The 19,621-nt window shown below is 40.7% G+C and overlaps 1 protein-coding gene across 1 annotated transcript in view; it reads left to right on the top strand.

The window, feature by feature from the left end:
- The first annotated feature begins 4,134 nt into the window (after positions 1 to 4,134).
- Positions 4,135 to 19,621, top strand: part of Mccc1 (methylcrotonyl-CoA carboxylase subunit 1) — a 61,180-nt gene continuing 45,693 nt past the window's right edge. The window contains exons 1-4 of the mRNA XM_070029670.1: positions 4,135 to 4,300; positions 9,705 to 9,751; positions 10,944 to 11,080; positions 14,561 to 14,656. Of these exons, the coding sequence (XP_069885771.1) occupies positions 4,218 to 4,300; positions 9,705 to 9,751; positions 10,944 to 11,080; positions 14,561 to 14,656 (363 nt within the window). The 5' untranslated portion in view covers positions 4,135 to 4,217. The remainder of the gene's footprint in view (positions 4,301 to 9,704; positions 9,752 to 10,943; positions 11,081 to 14,560; positions 14,657 to 19,621) is intronic.

Below are 19,621 nucleotides of genomic sequence, written 5' to 3'. Positions count from 1 at the left end.
GGATGATAGGTGTAGAGGGACTGAAATATATTGAAACTCAGAAAAGTATTGGTACTTTAGTCTTAACACAGAAGTACTCTGAAAGAAATCTCAGTTTTTAACTCTAAGTGTTAAGTCTGCTTAGCCAAGGTACCTCCTTGGGTACCTGCCCAGAAGTTTTGTTTAAAATCAGCTCAAGGGCTGGGAATGTAGCTTAGTAGTAGAGTGCTTGCCAAGCATGCATGCAGCCCTGGGTTCAATTTCTTAGTGCCACAGACACAGAAAAAGCCAGAAGTGGTACTATGGCTCAAGTGGTAAAGTGCTAGCTTTCAGCAAAAATTCAGGGACAGTGCCCAAGCCCTGCATTCAAGCCCCAGTACTGGCAAAAAAAAAAAAATCAGCTCAAAATAGAAAACTTCCCTTTTTCCTCTCACTACCTCCTCACTACTTCCTAAGTCAGCATAAAATCCACCCAGACCACAAGTAACACCCTTCACCCCAGATGACAGTCTGTGCCCCTAAAGACCTCAGACTTCATCCTTAGCTACCCTCCTAACAACCCTGAACCTATCATTTCTTATTGCCCAGCACCTACGGGCACCTAACCCCCTCCCTCCCTCATGACCTGCTCTCCTGCCCCTATAAAACTCTTCAGTCCATAAATGGGATTGGGGTCTAGCTTTTTTCTGGAGGACATACACACACACACACACACACACACACACACACACACACACACACACACACACACACACACACACACACACACAGAGGCTTTTCTCCCCAGTAAACCTTACTGGCATTGAGCTGTCTTCTTGCCGACTTTCTGTGCCTTTTTGGGTTCTAACACTAAGGCCTTCAATTATTTGTGTGAGATCCATCCGAATTATCAGGGAGAATCCCCTCTACTCAAACTCAGATATGTGTGGATATTAATCACATCTATAAAATGTCTTCAGAATCATTATATTAATGTTATATTATAATGTTATATTAATATTTTCAAATTATATTTTTCCTATCTCTAAGTAGTTTTACAAAAGGGTTACCACTCAAATCAATTTATGAATACAATGCATCTTGAGACTAATGCTTGACTAAATCACTGGGTATTATGGCTGATTGAAGTAGACACATTAACCATAAAAACTTTGAAGAGGGCTGGGAAGGTGGCTCAGTGGTAGAGTGCTTGCCTTGCATGCCTGAGGCCCTGGGTTCGATTCCTCAGCACCATATAAACAGAAAAAGCCAGAATGGCACTGTGGCTCAAGTGGTAGAGCACTTATCTTGAGCTGAAGAGCTGATGAGCTGAGGGACAGCGCCTAGGCCCAGAGTTCAGGTCCACCACCGGCAAAAAAAAAACAAAAAAACAAAACAAAACAAAAGCTTGGAAGAAAACCAAAGTGCAAGTCTCTCCCTAAGTCCTTGGCCATCTTTTTTTTTTTTTTTTCAGTTCTGGGGCTTGAACTCAGGGCATGAACACTGTCTCTGAACTTCTTTTTGCTTAAAGCTAGCACTCTGCCATTTGAACTATAGCTCTACTTCTGGGTTTGGGGTAGTTAATTGGAGTTAAGAGTCTCACAGATTCTCTTGACTGGGCTGGCTTCAAATAGTAAACCTCATATCTCAGCCTCCTGAGTAGCTAGGATTACAGGTGTGAGCTATGTAAGAGACATATCTCAAACCTAACAAGTTGCAAACAAAGGCTAGGTCTGCCCCTTTTACTCTCCAAACCTCCCCTTCCTTTCCTTCCATTTTAACATCATTCGTTTTGATTCTAAAAATGTAAGCATTAGCCCTAATCCTTCCCATCACCTCACCATTTTTACTATCTGCAAGTCTAGTATCTCACCTGTGCCACCTATACCTGTGTCACCACCACCACAGTCAATCATCGCTCTGCCAGGCTACTCTAACAATTTTGCCTTCTGGCTCCTTTGAATCCACTCTTTAAAACATAAATCAAGCTGGGCTATTGTGTCTCACCCTGTAATCCTAGCTATTTAGGAGGCTAAGATCTGAGGATCACAGTTCAAAGCCAGCCCAGGCAGGAAAGTCCATGAGACGCTTATCTCCAATTAACCACCAGGAAACTGGAAGTGGCGCTGTGGCTCAAGTGGTAGAGCACTTGTCTTGAGCTGAAGAGCTGAGGGACAGCACCCAGGCCCAGAGTTCAAGCCACATAATTGACAAGGAAAAAAAACAACAACAACAAAAAAACGCATAAGTCAGATCCTGACACCCTTGTGGTAAAACATCTTTCAATGGTTTTTCCACTGTGACTTTCTGGGATCAGCCAATCCTAGTCCTATCTTCCCTTCTAATTGCAGACCACTACCCTTTTTCCTCCTGGCACCACACCAAGCTATGTAGACTCCCTTCCATCCTAGGTGTGAGCCTCTTTGGGAGCCGTGCCCTGTCCTCCTCCAGCCTTATGTTTTCAGGGTGCAGCAAGCAGGGACTTCACTTACATAGTCACTCGTGAGTGAGTGAATGTATGTGTGTACATATGTGTGTGTGTGTGTGTGTGTGTGTGTGTGTGTGTGTGTGTGTGTGTGTGTGCCGGTACTGAGAAGTAAAGTCAAGGCCGCTTATCTTTACTTACCCTTTTTACCCAAGCTAGTGCTTTACTACTTGATCCATGCCTCCACTTCTGGAATTTCAGTGGTTAATTGGAGATAAGATTCTCATGGATGGGGCTGGGAAGGTGGCTCAGTGGTAGAGTGCTTGCCTTGCATGCATGAGGCCCTGGGTTTGATTCCTCAGCACCACATAGCAAAAAGAAAAAAAAAAAGCCAGAAGTGGTGCTGTGGCTCAAGTGGTAGAGCGCTAGCCTTGAGCTGAAGAGCTGAGGGACAGCGCCCAGGCCTAGAGTTCAGGCCCCACGACCAGACCTCCTCTCCCCCCTAAAAAAAAGATTCTCATGGACTTTCAGGACTGGCATTGAACTATAATCCTCAGATCTCAGCCTTCTCAGCAGCTAAGATTACAGATGTGAGCCACCAATATCTGTGTCCGAGTCACTCTGGATCCCAGCACCTTGCTCACTTTTTCTACACCAGTCACCTACTGAAATTATCTTCTTTTTTTTCCTAACCATTCTATAAATTTTATGATAGAACAGGGAGAGACAGAGCCCAGAAGAGAATAGTTCCATTTTCCTGTGATTCAGCCAGTGGTGACTATGGGAATGTGCCTAGCAGAATTTCAGCTACAGGACATGTCATTAACCAAGGGTCCCAACAGTGTTGAACTTTGAAAGGTTTCTCACATTTGAACTCTTCCATTTGAGCCACACCTACAGCCCTTTTAAATTTAGCCATTTTTTGGATATTGTCTTACTCATCTTTTTTAGATCAGAACGTAGTTCTCCTACTTATGATTTCTGAATAGCTAGGATTACAAAGGCATACTATGGTGCCCAGGGTTGTTGTTTTTGTTTTGTCTTTCTGAAATGAGGTCTTGTTAACTTTTTGACAGAGCTATCCCCAAATTGGAATCCTCTCCATCTCTGTCTTCTATGTAGTTGGAATGACAGACATGAGCCACTGTGCCTAGCTTTAATCTCCTGATCTACATCTTGAACTTTTCTGCACAATGCAATTGGGCATTTGGATCGTTCTAGATGCTTGCCACTTTCCTAGTCAGCAGTAAGTCCTGCTTCCTAATAATTTAAAAGTTCTTTCAATTTTGTTTTCATTCTAGATAGATAGATAGATAGATAGATAGATAGATAGATAGATAGATAGATAGATAGATAGATAGATAGATAGATAGATAGATAGATGATGGATAGATAGATAGATGGATAGATAGATAGATAGATCAGACGTAAGAGAGAAAGCAAACAAAAAATACATTCTGAGAAATCTAGGTGAAAACATTGGTCTGCAACTTTTCTGTTAGTGGAGGGTTTCGGGATTTTTATCTTAAAGGTCACAGGGGTGCGCTGTTTCTAAAGCCAGCAGAGAACAAAACTCGGCGAAGGCTGAGGGGACTTCCCCACACTCTAGACCTAAGGGACCGAAGGGAGAGACCACACCCCCGTGGGCCGGAGCGGATTGGCCAATCACCACCACGGAAACGCTCCTCAGTCCACTGATTGGCTCTTGAGGAGACGCCCCCTCCTGCCCTGGACCGGACGGTGGCCGGCCGAGGACAGCCGGCGTGCGGAGCAGAGGCAAGCGTCTGCGTGTGTGGGACGGCGCCTCCGGTCTACCCGCGTCCAGCTCCAGGAGATGGCGGCTTCGGCAGTGTCAGTGCTGCTGCTGGCAGCAGAGAGGCACCGGTGGCAGCGTCTCCCGATTCTGCTTCCCCCAAGGTAACGGGGGGTGGAGGGCTGGTGGATCTGTGCGCCGGGGCTAGGGCTCGCGGGTTCGCGGACTCCCGTGAGCCACGCGAGGTGCAGAAGGACCAAGGCAGGGGCCAGGTGGAAGGGCACTGAGCACCCACACCCATCCGTACCGCGGTTCTGGTCCGCCCTGGCCTCGGGAAGGAGTCTTCCCCACTCCCTGCACTCCCGGCCTTCCAGCCTTCAGCCCGCCCCGGAGAAAGGTGAGGCTGGGCCTGCAGCGTCTTCTTCCTCTCCTTCCTCTCCCCTCCTCCCCCACCTCTCCCTCCTCTCTCTTCTCTCTCCTCTTCCTTCCCCCTCCTTTCTCTCTCCTTTCTCCTCCCTCATTCCTGACAGGCCCCAGCTTTTCCTGCATGCTTTGTTTGTTACACTCACATTTGTTACACTGCACATGTTTGTTGACAGTACTCATGCATTGTTACACTCCCAGCTCTGATAAAGTGGAATCCGAGACCTGCCCAAGCAGTGAGGGCCAGGATCCCCTGGACGTGCGTTTCTGTTCAGCTATTCCCCAGTTCTGAGACATACTCTCGGGGATTCTTTCCCATTGTTGGAATGAATCAAATTAACCGGAGCAAATTTACCTTCCAGAGTGCTGAGAAGTTGTGTCTCAGTGAGCTTTTGTTCTATTTTGTTTCACTGTTGTTGTGTCACTTGACTCCAGATCCAAATTTTAGAGTCTAAGCTTCAGTTATCGTGAAAACACCTTCAGACTTTTAAGTAGCTCTGGTAGCTTCATTGTTACCATCACCCTCCATAATTCTAGAGACAGTGTGGCTTAGTGATTAAGGACACAAACTGCAGAGGGAAGGCTAAGATCTTGTAGTTCTCAGTAGATGTGACCTTGGTTGAGTTACTTAATCTCTCTTCAATTTCCTAACCTAGCTAGAGTGAAGATACTAAATTGACTGAGGTCCACATGAGACAATCCACAAAGCAGACTTTGCATATCGAAGCATTTAGACCAACTTTTTGTTTCCTTTGACTTTCCACAAGTGATTGTATATGCCTTTCATTTTCAATTAGAGGCCTAGCCCAAGCCAAAGAAAAAAGTTTGTGGAAATAATGTTTGTGTTCTCTTTTTCCTTACTTGTCTTGGGTTCTTCAAGAAACTACTGCAACCCCTTTTCTTCTCTCTCAAAGCTTATCTATTGTCTATGAATCATTCTGAGATAGCTATCACTGTTAATAGTTTGTAGAATTAAAAAATTTTAAGTTTCCTTTTTGTCATTATTCTCTAATAGCTCAGAGGAAAGAATCTTAAAGTCATGGGTTTATAGGCATGAAAATAGAAGTTAATTTGAATCAGTATAGTTATCCCATGGAAGCAGCTTCTTTGTGTGCATGTATGTATACGTGTGTGTATGTGTGTGTGTGTGTGTTCTAGTAGTAGAGCTTGAACTCAGAACCTGGGCTCTGTCCCTTAGCTTTTTTGTTCAAGGCTGGCACTTTGTGACTTGAGCCACAACAGAAGCAACTTCTTAAGCTTGTTGTTTAACTGCTGTTCTAAGTTATAGTTGCAATGATTATGAAAAGGGGATAAACCATTCCAAACATTTTGTGATATAGGATTATAGTTAAGTGGTGAATATGTATGTGTGTGTGTATGTGTGTGTATATGTCTGTCTGTCTGTCTGTCTGTCTATCTGTCCTTACTAGACGTTAGCAAAGAAAGTTTTAGATCAACAATGACCTTGGATCTTAGTCAGAGTCTTAAGCTAAATTTACCAAAAATCAGCTATTTTATAAATACATCTTCCCCGGACAGGCCTTAAATTTTATCAGACACTACCTGAAGAGTTTGAAGAAAGTAGATGTTATGAGCTAGAAAACACTTGGGATCAGGAAAAATAGTTCCTTCTTGAAGAGCAAGGAAGGCAACTTCCTCCATCAACTAAATTGGAAGGATTTGAAAGAGCAGTAGCCTCCTGTAGAAGCTGCTTTATGGAACGCATGTACAATCGCTGTGAGTCAGTGTTAGGTAAATTAAGTCAGCAGCTGAGGAAAGAGAGAGCAGCACGTGGTATTCAGGCAAGGGAAAGGTTTACTTTCAAGCTTCAGGCTCTGGTCAGGTTGGAAGCCCACACAGCAGGCTAAAAACGATTGAACCAGGACTTATCAAGGCCAGGGGTGGGAGAAGGTGTGGCTACACCGGATGTGGATGTGACCTCAGGAGGGGGGAGGTGACTGCCTCCAGGTGTGCCAGTTGCCTCAGTGGTGCAGGTACTGGGCAGAGACTTAGCCAAGAGGAGGGAGGAGTCCACTCTGCCTTCCCAGGGCAGACCTTAGAGTCAGCCTTTCAGGAATGGAGGCATGTGATTGAGTGAACAGAAGCACTGAGGTGACCCTGTATCCTATTGCCACTCTCAGTTGCATAGTTATATGCAAAATAAATAAATATATTGCAGCATAATTGCATGTATCTAATGCACAGGTGTGATTTTTATTTTGTGCCCTATGGATTAAAGTTGTCAGTCTTCATACTCATGGCTTTGCCACATCTTCCAATAGAGATGGAAAAGAAATAAGATGGAATTGATTCTGCAATTTGTTGATTTCCCAATGAGGCAGATTAGAGGAGTCCATTCTGTACTGGGGCACTGGGACAAGAGTTAAACATTAGGACACTTTTCAGTCAGTGTTACTATTAATGGCAGGCCTTTATTGTAAGCTCCCCTTTTATTGTTTTTTTTTTTCATTGTACAAGGTGATTTCGATTTAACATGTAAGCACCCATTTTAACGTTTACTTTTTTTTTTTTTTAATAAGCTAAGATATTGGGAGCCAGGAAAATATGACTCTGAGTGAGCACTGTTAGACCTTTCCCTGATGCCCTGGCTATCTTAAATGGAGAATTCTCAGCCAGGCAGCCCTGTTACTGGTAATTTGCTAGACTGGCCCTAAGCCAACTAGCTGTTTTGGACACTTTGTAATTACTCTGATATTCTAGCAGCTGCAGAAGACCAGTATAACCATGATGGAAGGCATGCCTCAGACAACTTCTCTGGCCATGGAGATGGCTCTCTAAGCCAGACAAGCCTCTGAGAACCCTAGATGACCCTGTAGTCATCTCTACCCCATGTCAGAAGGGGAGCACTTCCTGCAGAAGGCTTGTGGGTCATGCAAATGTAGTCTTTCATTTATATGATGGACTAGGCCATGATTGGTGCATCACAGTCCCTCATTTGCATGAATATCTACCAAGATGAGCAAACATCCTTGCCACACTCCTTTTTCTGGCTAGGCAGGATGTTTGGCTCACTTTTCAAGCTGGCTGGAAACAGATACTCCTGTGTTGCCCCTGATGTTGCAACATTAGGCCACATAAAAGGATTCCCAAAATGGTATTTTCTCACCCAGTTTTGATCTTTACCATTAGTATGCTAATGGTAACATGAAGAGGGAAGAAATGGCAGCAAAGCAGTAGTAATAGCAAAGGTGATGCAGTAGCAGAGGTAGCGACAATATCAGCAATAGCAGTGAGCAGCAGATTCCTGAAGATTCCAGAGAGCAAATGGGCACAAACCATATGAAGCAGCTGCAAGGCAGACAATGTGGGCTGTAAGGAGCTAAGCAGGAGAAACTGCAGGCCCTGGTCACTGGAATGTTGCAGAAAGCTGCCTCAGATACCTTAGACCCAAGAGCTGTAAGAGTAGCAGCCCAATGGTTGCAACACTTGTCACTGTGAGACTGAGAATCCTAACACCTGAGGCCTATTCAAGAGCTGTAACACCAGCAGGCATTGCCTGCTGCTGCTTGCTGTTTTCTGAGACTACTACTCACTACTGCTGGAAGCTGAGGATTAAGTAGCTACCAAGAGCCCAGGGCCTTTGGTATTGGAAGCCCCAGAGCAATAAGCCTCAAATCTGAATACCTAGAGTCTGAGGTTGCTAAAGTCTGGAGCAATAGGCCAGGGTTTAAGGCTTGAAGCATCTGGCTTTGCCAATCCACCTGTAGACCTTGGGTATTTTAGGGCCTAGTATTGCCAGGAAGAGCTTCTACTCAAGATTTATCTCAAGATAGAATAAAAGGGTTTCATCCAACTGATTGGTAACACTACTGTGTTTTCAGTTGAAATCTAATAGGTATAATAATTCTTTTTTTGGGGGGGGGGGTCCGGTCATGGGGCCTGAACTCTGGGCTTGGGCGCTGTCCTTCAGCTCTTCAGCTCAAGGATAGCGCTCTACCACTTGAGCCACAGCGCCACTTCTGGCTTTTTTTTCTTTTTGCTTATATGGTGCTGAGGAATCGAACCCAGAGCCTCTGGCTTGCAAGGCAAGCACTCTACCACTGAGCCACCGTCCCAGCCCCAATAATTCTTTTTTTTATTACCAGAGCAAACCTGGCCTGCTTTCTGTTAGTTATAAGTTAACATTTCAATGTTGACCTACTGCATGAACAGTTATTACAGAACTTAAGATTGTTGTACCTTCACAGTCTTCTCTCTAGTTTAGATATGTCTAGCAAGTCATTTTTCCTTTCTTTTAGTACAAGGACTTTGGGGGAAAAATATATCTTTTTAAAACGGAAAGATCTTGAAGATTTTGTAAGAGAATACTGAATCAAGATATGAAATATCATTCTCAACTGGGATAGTATTCCCCATTAAAGTTCTTAAGAATGTAAAAACACTTAGATATTATCATGCTTTGTGGTATTCTGGAGCTCAACTCTATCTATAAAATTGTATTCCTTAGTATTTAAGCTTTCTTATTAGGAGGGCAATCGAACAGAGATTCTCAGATGAAAACTCAGCTCTTCTGGCTCCACAGCTGACATTCTTTCTTTCTGCTTACCCTGTTCAGCTTTCTTCCCTCTACTCTTTGGTTATGATGTCAAACCTTCTTACCAGAGGCTTGAATTCGATTGACATTTTTTTTCAAATTGTAGTTTGGCAAGCATGTTTTATTTAATAAATAGAACTGTCAGAATGCTGGGTGAGTCATCTGGCATACTGAAGAGTTTTTACTGTGACTTAAAGTCAAAAAGTTTAAAAAACCCTTCTCAAAAAACTTTTTCAAACTTGAAAATTCATGATCTAGAAGTACATAATCTTGGAGAACCTTGATTGTTTAATCATTTCTTAACTCTAGTCAAATGCCAGCTGTAAGTGTTAAACAGGTTAGGTGACTTATTCAAGGATTTGTAGAACAAAGGGAAACAGCCATGAGGATATGTTAACTTTTGATTTTTAAATTTGTTGGTTCTTTCTCCCCCTTCCCCCCCCCCCATAATGGCATTCTTAATAAACTACTTTGTTAGTGAGTTTAAGGCTTACCTGGACTTGGTTTCAAGTTTTAAAAACAATAGCTGGGTTTTTTTTAAAAAAATTCTGATTAATAATAATCCTGTTTGGATTTTCTTTTTTTAATAGGAAATGTTCTTGGAAGCAAAGAACCATGAAGTATACCACAACCACAGGTACTGAAAGACTTTATATTCTTTGAACTCTGGCTTTGCTGCAGACTATGAACTGAAGTAGAGAAATATTTAATCCTTTATTTGTACACAGTTAACTTGTTTCTCATAAACCTTTGAACCATTGTATTTTTACAATAATTTTCTTGCTAATTATTAAGTCAGTTTCCATCTCTTTTATATCAAATCCCTCTTGCAATTGAGCCTAAAATTTAAAGAAGAATATTTTATATTTGCATCACTACTTCTGTCTGTTAGAACTCATAATATATTTAGTTAGAAAAACATAATTAGGATGATCTGAATCACTGTTTGTAAAATAATTTCTTTTAAATATCAGAGTCTCTTTTTTTGTCAAATACAATTTTAGATGGACTACTCAATTAAGACCTAGGAAAGTGTACTAAAAGTATAGACTGTTTAGCTGTAAACCCTGTTTATTCCAAAACACACGTAAACACGATACTAGCAGCACCTTATGAACTGTGACAATTCTTGGGCTGTATAGATCCTCACTGGAAAACACTTTAAAATTATAGGAGCCAGATGTCTGTCACTCATGTCTGTAATCCTAGCTACTCAGGAGGCTGAGATCTGAGGTTCAGGGTTTGAAGCCAGTCCAGGCAGGAAAGTCCAGGAGACTCTTATCTCCAGTTAGCCACCAGAAAAGCCAGAAATGGAGCTGGGGCTTAAGTGGTAGAATACTAGCTTTGCACTAAAAACCTCAGGGCCAGCACTCAGGCCCTAAATTCAAGCCCTGATACCAGCACAAAAGAAAATAATAATTATGATAATGTAAGAATTAAAATCAAGACTTTATCATAAGACTTAAAACATAGAAGATACTTATTAATGATTAATTATAACTATGGTGACTTTTTAAACTAGTATAATTTTATTTTAAACCCAAAAGGCTGGTTAATTTCAGAGTGTGTGTGTGTGTGTGTGTGTGTGTGTGTGTGTGTGTGTGAGTATGTGTGTGTGTGCATGTACATATGAAGAGTTTATATTAGTAAGGATATTTTGAACTTTAATGAGTTGAAAAAAATGAGCTTTTTAGTTTTTAAATTAATTTTAGGCTCCATTATGTGAATTTTACCAAAAGAAATCCTTATGAACTGGTTAATAATATCTTCCTTCTCATTTCTTGCTCCTCAGTAACATGTGTGTATGGTCTTCATGGTATTTTGAACAGGAAGAAACATTACCAAGATCCTCATTGCCAACAGAGGAGAAATTGCCTGCAGGGTGATACGAACAGCCAAAAAAATGGGTGTGCAGTCGGTGGCTGTGTACAGTGAAGCTGACAGGAATTCCATGCATGTAGATATGGTATGTTATTAAAAGCAGCAAGCTAAATCTTGTAAGTGATCACTTATGTGTTAGAGTTAACAGAGTTTAAGATGTGTATAAGTTCAAACTACTCCCACTTGGGAACACTTAAAAATACAATACTAGTTGAACCAAAGTGTGCTCAATGGCATAGCTGATCTAAAGGCAAGATCAGTTCACCCAATGGGTGGCACATGTCCAGATCCCTCATGTACGAAGAGATGACGACTCTTTTGTTAGCAATTACCACTTACTGGCACTGAGCCTGTAAATTCTGTAAAATCTGTAAATTCTCACTAAAAAGATTCACCTTCCTTCATGTTTTTGCGTGTTTTTGGTTATTATCAGTTCTTATCCACCAAACAGAATGACAGGCATGGATGAATCCAACTGTTGGCCTTCCATGTTCTGTAGTGAGATTCTAAGCACCAGCATCCATTCCTGGGACCAGCTTGGTCCACATAGCCATTCCAGGGAGCACACTAGCCACTTCTGTGCAGTGACTATTTCAAACCTGTTTTGCTTCATTCCAGCCTCTCTTAATTCTCTCCCTCTATTCACCTGTTCCCAGCAGACAATCTTGATTTCACAGAAAAATTAGAGCTGAACTTCCCGTACAGAATCTGCTGACCCATCTGTCTCTGCCTCCATCCTGTCCTCATCTTGGATGGCCTCGGCCTGGGCTCTGGAGTCCTTCTCTCCTTGCCTTTGGAGGAATTCACCTGGGCTCAGGGTGATCTCAGTGGTAGGGCATGTGACTAGCATCCAGGTCCTGGTTCAAGCCCCAGAATCACAGTGTAGAAAGAAAAAAGAAGAAAAGATTGAATTTTCTTCAGATAACTAAGAACATGAATTTCAAATGTCTCACCATACATAAGTGTCAGTAAAGCCAGGTGATATGTTAATTGGCTTGACTAACTATTTCACATTATAGACCTATACCAGAGAGCATCACTTACCATATGGTATGTTAATGATTTGTCAGTTTTAGATATTAGTCATTAAAGAAAAGGGTACAACTTTATTTTCAGTGGTGTGTCTTTAATCATTCTCTACTGGATTTTTCCTAAAATCATTTTCATAGATTATCACTTGTCCATCTTCGTAACTATTGCTGCCTCTACATTACCTTTTATCCACTTTGCTTTCTTTCTTCCCCCATTTATTGCCAATTTAAGAAGTATTTGTTCTGCTCTTTTTTTTTTTTAAATCTTCCACTCTTTTCTCTGTTCACACCTGTTGAGCTCATTGGCACAGTCCCTGTGCACATCCTTAATAATGTCTGTATCACTAAATCTGATGCAGTTGATTTGGCCTCTTACCATCATGTAGCATCATTGAACATTATTCAGATTCTTCTCACTTTCAGACCTCTGACCCTGTCTTAATGTCCTTTTGTTGTCTCCCACTCATCTTGATGAACTTCAACCCTTAATGTTGATGTTCTAAGGACTTAGTCTTTGACCTTCTCGGCTCTCACTGTTTTCTTTCATTCTAGTTTATCTTACCTACTCCAGTAACTTTGTGAAAACCTCCCAAATTCCTGTTTCTACCTCAGACTTCCTTTTGAGCATGACATATTGATACCCAACTGCCTACTTTATGTCTCCACTTTGTTGTATGTCACAAGTACCAAACTAATATATCTATTATTGAATTCCTGATGTTTCATCTGTACCAAATTTTAGACAATAACACTTTTTTTTTTAAAAAAAATAGTATTTCCAGAGATCTGGGATTCTTTGAAAATCTTTCTCTTTCTCCCTACTGTCTATCCTTCATCCTCCCATTATCTACAAAGTCACCAGTGCTGTTAATTCTATCCCAGACACCTCTGCTCACTTCTTCCTGTTTCTCCGACCTGTACCCCCAGTAAAACCACAGTCACCTCTTGCCTAACCTCCCAAAGTCATCTTCCTGCTTACTCTTTTGGCCCCTTCTGCAATCTGTTTCTTACATTTCAGTCAGACTGAGAGTTTAAAAGATAACCTTGTTCTTGTTATTCCTCTACATTAAATCCTGTAACCCTTTCTGTGACTTGTTAGATTAAAAATAATTTTAAAATATAAAAATGGTTCTAGTGAAGTGTGGAAGGGAAGAGGCAGCACTGAAGGCTACTTTGCCTTTTTGCCATTATTCATGTTCTTCAGCATGTGAATGGATTAGATTTGTGCTTTTTAAACTTAAAAACTAAAACCCTCCCTTCCCCTTTAAAAAATATCTTGTATTTCTTTAGGAGAAAACCTAACACTTTCTAACCTCCCCCTAAATCTACAGTATCTTCTTCCTACCACCATCCAAACCCATCTCTGCTCCTTAAACCCCCACTCTCTGTGTTTAGTGACAACGGCTTGTCAGTTGCTCAAATGGGCCAGATTCCTTCTGTCATCAGAACTTTCCCACATATGTTGTTTTCTCTCTGTGGAAGGCTCATCTCCATCTCCATTCCTGTCCCCAGTTCAAGCTTCTCCATCCATTTGCCAGGCCAAGTCCCAGTCATCATTGGGGAATCTTCCTTTCAGCTTGTTCCAGCCACTTCAGACCATCTCCAGGATTCCTCTTACATCTGTTAGGTCCTTGGTCTTTCCTCTAGGGCCTTTATCACAGCTGTCAAAAAGTGTGTGACTGTTTAATGTCTGTTCCATCATCTTGTTTACTGCTGTAAATACAGCTCCTGCTGCAAAGCATATGACATATAGTATATATTCAGTAAGCCTTTGAACAAATGAATTAATACTCATGAGTATATGAATAAATGTCTGTTTTTTTCTAGTCTATTTCAAGGAATGCTATGACTATAAAAGTTTTAAAGGATAGCATAGAATATTTCTCAAATATATGAAAGGAACATTATTATCCTCTATATAAAGTTTCTAAATTTTTTCTTACTATTTATATCTGGTACATTTTGTATATTTGGTACATTTAAATTTATCAGAGATTATTATTGTTACAAATGATATCATGACTGACCAATCAATGCCCATTGCTTTTTGTTTTGGTTTTTTGTTTGTCTGTTTGCCAGTCCCAGGGCTTTACTCAGGGCCTGAGCACTGTCCCTGAGCTTCTTTTTGCTCAAGGCAAGCACGCTGCCACTTGAGCCATAGCACCACTTCTGGCTTTTTCTGTTTATGTGGTGCTGAGGAATCAAACCGAGGGCTTTGTGCGTGCTAGGTAAGCACTGTACCACTAAGCCACATTCTCAGCCCTGCCAATTGCTTTTATACTTGTGAACATTTTAATTTTATTTTACTGTATAGTTTGTATGCGATATACCAAGTTTGGGCAGTATGTTCATTGTAATAACATAGTTATGAGCTGGTGCTTCTACTTCCCATGCTCATTGTCTCTGTTCATTGCTCTTGTCGTTGTGTACAGCATTTTTAATTTGTGACAACAAAATGACCCAGAAGTGGTTCTATATGCATCCAAATATGTACCAACCGTGTCATCTTTTAAGCATGTAATATTCTTAAACAGGCAGATGAAGCATATTCCATTGGCCCAGCCCCCTCACAGCAGAGTTACCTCTCTATGGAGAAGATCATTCAAGTGGCCAAAATCTCTGCTGCACAGGTAAGAGCTGTGGGAAGGAATAAATGTATTCAAAATTACTTACATAAATTCTTTTGAATCAAAATTTTTATATTTGGTGATTGAGTTATTATTTTATTTATTAAGTATGATGCTCCTCATTCTTCACTTGCTCTACTATGTTCCTTCTATACTGTGTTCTTTAGTTCTTTGGGAATAAGTTGAGGGAGGGCCTAACCATAAAGTTAAGAGAGGTGAAATTCAGCTCTTTCACTTCCAAAAGCATTTGATGTTTGGAGAGAAGTAGATCTTGCTCACATCACAGTGTGAAATATAATCAGAAGAGAAATCTCTTCCCTCTGATCTTCCAATCTCATTCTAAAACCCTACTACCAATATGCCCAGACCCCAAATTGGATTTCATTACATCTCTTCTACATCTTTTTAAATGAAATAGGAACCAATTTCTGTGGAATCTTTATTTGAAATATTTCAAGAGATAGTTCTTTTTGTCACACAGATTGCATGATTTGTCTTTTAAATCTGGATTTTTGAGCCTCAGCTAAATTTGCTATTTCTAATTCTCTTACCAACTCAACCAAATCTTTTCTCTACTGGATAAACACTCTTTATACACATTCCATTGGTATCTCCTGTCCCCACCCTGTTGCTTTGAAAACTTCATGTTTTCCCCATCCTATCCAGTTGGTCAATCTTCAGTGGTTAAAAGTTGAGACTTTTCAGCTTGGCTTTAAAAGAGTTTCAAATATGGTCCCATTCTATTGCCAAACTTGTTTTATCTCCATTTCTTTCTTTCAGTAATAATGACTCTTCCTCTCCTTTATGCTTCAAGCCTATTTCTTCTTCATGCATTTTTTACATGGTTCTATCACCTAACAATCTCTTCCCCCTTTCTTTTCACTTTCATATTTATTCTCAACAAACACCACATGGCCACCTGCTTAGTGGCAGCTTCCAAGCCTACATACCACAATGAATAAGTCAGCCAGTCTCCCCTGTGTAGCTCCAGTGTAGTTGTGAAGTACATAATAAATATTGAAACCAGTAATTCAAGAAGCAGAGTTATACTATTGGGAAGAAAGTAAAGCAGTATAAAAAGATGAAGATTGGGTGGGAGTTACTTCTAAATAAAGTAGTTAGAAGATAACAATTGAACTAAGACCTAAGGGATGAGAAGGGGCCTGCCATCTAAGATATTTAAGGAAAAGCATTCTGTTGGCATTGCTAAGGCTAGGAGTTCCCTCCATCAGTGTCAGAGAGTAGAATAACAGAGGATAAAGTGTAAGCTTCTCAGAGATACAAAGTGAGCAGCCTCTTGGTTTGGAGAAGAAGCTGGAGGCGGACACTTCTGCAGCTGTAGCTCTGATCTGGGGAGAGGCCTTATCTAGCAGCAGGGCATATAGTAATGCAGCTTGTGACCATGTTACCTTTTGATGAACCCAAGTCAGAAAAAGACATATATAGTCTCTAATTCCCTGCCAATGTACCAAATATGTTACCAGAAATTTAATGCAGCTAAATTGACCTTTATTATTTGCATCTGACAAGAGAAAATTCAGGCAAGACCTGAACATCGTAAAGATGATAGCATTAGAAATAGTTCAGTATGTTGAGAATGTTGAGGAAATAAGGACATCAATTTGAAAGGAACTTGGCAAGGCAAAATTTACTTCAGTAGAAGGGTGCACCATCAGCCAAAAATCTGCAAGCAAGCACACAGAACAGGCAGGCTGCTCCCTTTTTATCCTTAACACGGCAGACCCTGCCCCTCTGCTCCCATTGGCTGACCTCAGGTTCACAATCTGCAAAAGGATGTGGTTTAGTTAACAGGATGTAACTAAAATGCAAGGAGCTTCTAATAGGATGTCTTAGTTCATGTGCAGCAGGAAAAGGATTTAACTAAAATGTAATTAACAAGGGCCAAGCCACCTGGCCAGAGCCAGAACTTTTCAGAAAAATCAGTTCTCACAAGATTAACAGAAAGGAATCAAACTACTCTAATAGAAAAGACACTTTTCTCACAATAGGAAAATGTATTAGGAAATATGGCAGAGAAAGAGCATGTGGCATAGATATGCTACTGGAATACAGATAATCAGCCCATCTCAGTCATCCAGTGCCATCCTCCTTATTAGAGCTTGGCTTTGGGTTAAATAGTGAGAATTGGAGTCCTGGAAGACGGCATTCTGATTGGTAGGTCTCTCTTCTGTTTCCTGTAACGCTGTGGTGCCAAAGATTTAATGTCCTGTCCTATTTCTACATTCTTTTGTATTTCTTACTTCCTCATACTTTTCTAGACTTGTTTTGTCTTATCAGCTTGTCAGTTGTTTAGGCCACAATTCCTTGACTGCTTGCTTTTCAACTAACTCCTATCAGGAGTGCTAATAAAGCTGAAAATTGGAATCAACTGCTTCTTCCCAAGATGGAGGTATAGGAAAACTGCCCATTTCCAGTGGTTATAGGTAGAGAACCCAACCAAACCTACCTGGCAAAACTTCAGAGCCTCTTTCAAAGCCCAGAATGGAAGGTTGACCTTGTTACTGAGAAAGGAAGAAATTGATGTGGACCCGGAAGCATAAGATGGGGTTGCATTATTATTTTAGGACATTAAAAGAGTCTGTATGTATTTAGGACTTGACAAGGAGTTTTTGTATTGCATTCGAAGTAGCTTTTGGAAGAATTCAGCAGGTGACTGAGCTGATTTGTATTTTAATGAGATCACTCGCTGGCTGGTAGACTTGGAAGCTGGCAGAATGATTAGGGGTCATTTGCAGTAGTCTTGCTCTTCACCCCCATCTCAGTTCTTGCCTCTTATAAATTCTTGCCTCCTCGGTCTTACCAATTTCTCCCTCTTGAGCATTAACATTTCTTGTTCCAGTCATTTAATACTTAATACTAACGAGCAACCCAAAGAGCAAACACCCAGGGGCATTGAATTAATGATTGTATGAAGTTGTTTTACATTTATGTCTCTGTGTTCCTTTTTTTAGAACCAAAATTTCTAAACTGAATAATTTTGGCATTAATTATAACACAGGTTTTTGTGTATGTTTTTAAAGGCTTCTCAATGCATACAGTCAAAGACTCTTAGGCAGAAAAGTAGAGGATAATAATACCTATTGGTAGAAATCCATGTACTTTAACATAAATATCACTTAATATATACATGACAGTATTATTATCTGTTTTACAGATATAAAATCTAATACACAAAAAGTTCTACATGATATTTTTCAAAATTTATGAAGTCCTTTTTGCCATACCAAACAACACTTCTCACCACCAATTAGGAGTTTCTTAGAAATGCACACTTTTTGGATCCACCTCAAACCCAATGGGATTTAAATTTTATAGACAGTTTATGCTTTTAAAAAGTTTTATTGGGGCTGGGAAGGTGGCTTAGTGGTAGAGCGCTTGCCTTGCATACCTGAGGCCCTGGGTTCGATGCCTCAGCACCACATAAGCAAAAAGAAAAAAGCTGGAAGTGGCGCTGTGGCTCAAGTGGTAGAGTGCTAGCCTTGAGCTGAAGAGCTGAGGGACAGCGTCCAGGCCCAGAGTTCAGGCCTGGGACCCAAAAAAAAAAAAAAGTTTTATTATTATAAAGGTGATTACAGAGGGCTACAGTTACAGAAGTCAGGTAAAGAATACTTTTCTTTTTGGACAACGTCATCCCTTCCCTCACTCTCTCCCAGTTTTTCCATCCCATCCCTACCCACAAGTTGTGTAGTTCCATTTCAACATAATGTCTAGTGAGGATCACTGCTACGTTTGTTCATCCTTTGTCCCTCCATTTTTGTGCCTCCCTTTTCCCTCTGCAAGACAGATAAGCAAGACAAAAAAGAAAAGAAACCAACAATATTTTCTGGAGTAGAGTTCAAATTTGTTATCCTTGAGCAAAAAAAAAAGAAGCTCAGGGACAATGCACAGGCTCTGAACTCAAGCCACAGGACTGGCAAAAAAAAAATCTACAATTGCTGGGCACTAGTGGCTCACTCCTGTAATCCTAGCTACTCAGGAGGCTGAGATATGAGGATCACAGTTCAAAGCCAGGCCAGGCAGGAAAGTCCATGAGTCTCTATCTCCAATTAACCACCAGAAAACTGGAAGTGGCGCTGTGGCTCAAGTGGTAGAACACTTGCCTTGTGCTGAAGAGCTCAGAGACAGTGTCCAAGCCTAGAGTTCAAGCCCCACAACTGACAAAACAATAACAACAACAAAATGATGTGCTATAAAAGTCTATTTGTGTCAACAGTTTTAGAAGACAAAACTAAATAAAAACTGAACCAGGCACAAGTGGCTCATGCAACCCTAGCCACTCAAGAGTTTGAAATCTGAGGATTTCAGTTGAAGGCAGTTCAAGCAGGAAAGTCTATGAGAGTCCTATTTCCGATTAACAAAAAATGGAGCAGTAGCTCAAGTGGTAGAGTGCCAGTCTTGAGCAAAATAGCTAAGGAACAGCACTTAGGTTCTGAATTCAAGCCCTAGTACTGGTACAAAAGAAAAAAAGTAAATACAAAATAAAAAAATAGGAAAAAAATGGAGGTCAGAGGTGGGTTGGGTGACAGCTTGTGAGTACAGGGAACATTTCAAATGAGGGAAGTGTCCTAAAACTTGATTATAGTGATGGTTGCAGTTTTATGAATTTACTAAATTTATCAACTTACAAATTGGTGAATCATTCTTCAAAGAGACAGAAAATGAAACATAACCAGAGAAGACAGTGTAGACCTATTTTACTTTCCCAACATAAATATTTGACCATTTTATATAAAAGTAAAAAAGTTGAAACCCTCACAGCAAAATGTGAAGTTTTAATCTGAATTAATTTGTTTTTATTGTCATTGGAATGTAGGTTTCTTTTTCCTTTTCCTTTTTTTTAAGTACTAGGATTTGAACTCAAGGGATGCTACTTGCTAGGAAGGCACTCTATCACTTGAGCTATGCTCCTGTTCTTTCTGTTCTTTCTTTTCTTTTTTTTATCAGTCA

This window comes from Dipodomys merriami, unplaced genomic scaffold, assembly GCF_024711535.1.
Source record: "Dipodomys merriami isolate MVZ:Mamm:240054 unplaced genomic scaffold, mDipMer1.0.p SCAF_2, whole genome shotgun sequence".
NCBI lineage: Eukaryota > Metazoa > Chordata > Mammalia > Rodentia > Heteromyidae > Dipodomys > Dipodomys merriami.
The sequence above is the reverse complement of the archived record's forward strand: the minus strand, read 5'-3'. Positions and strand labels throughout refer to the sequence as shown.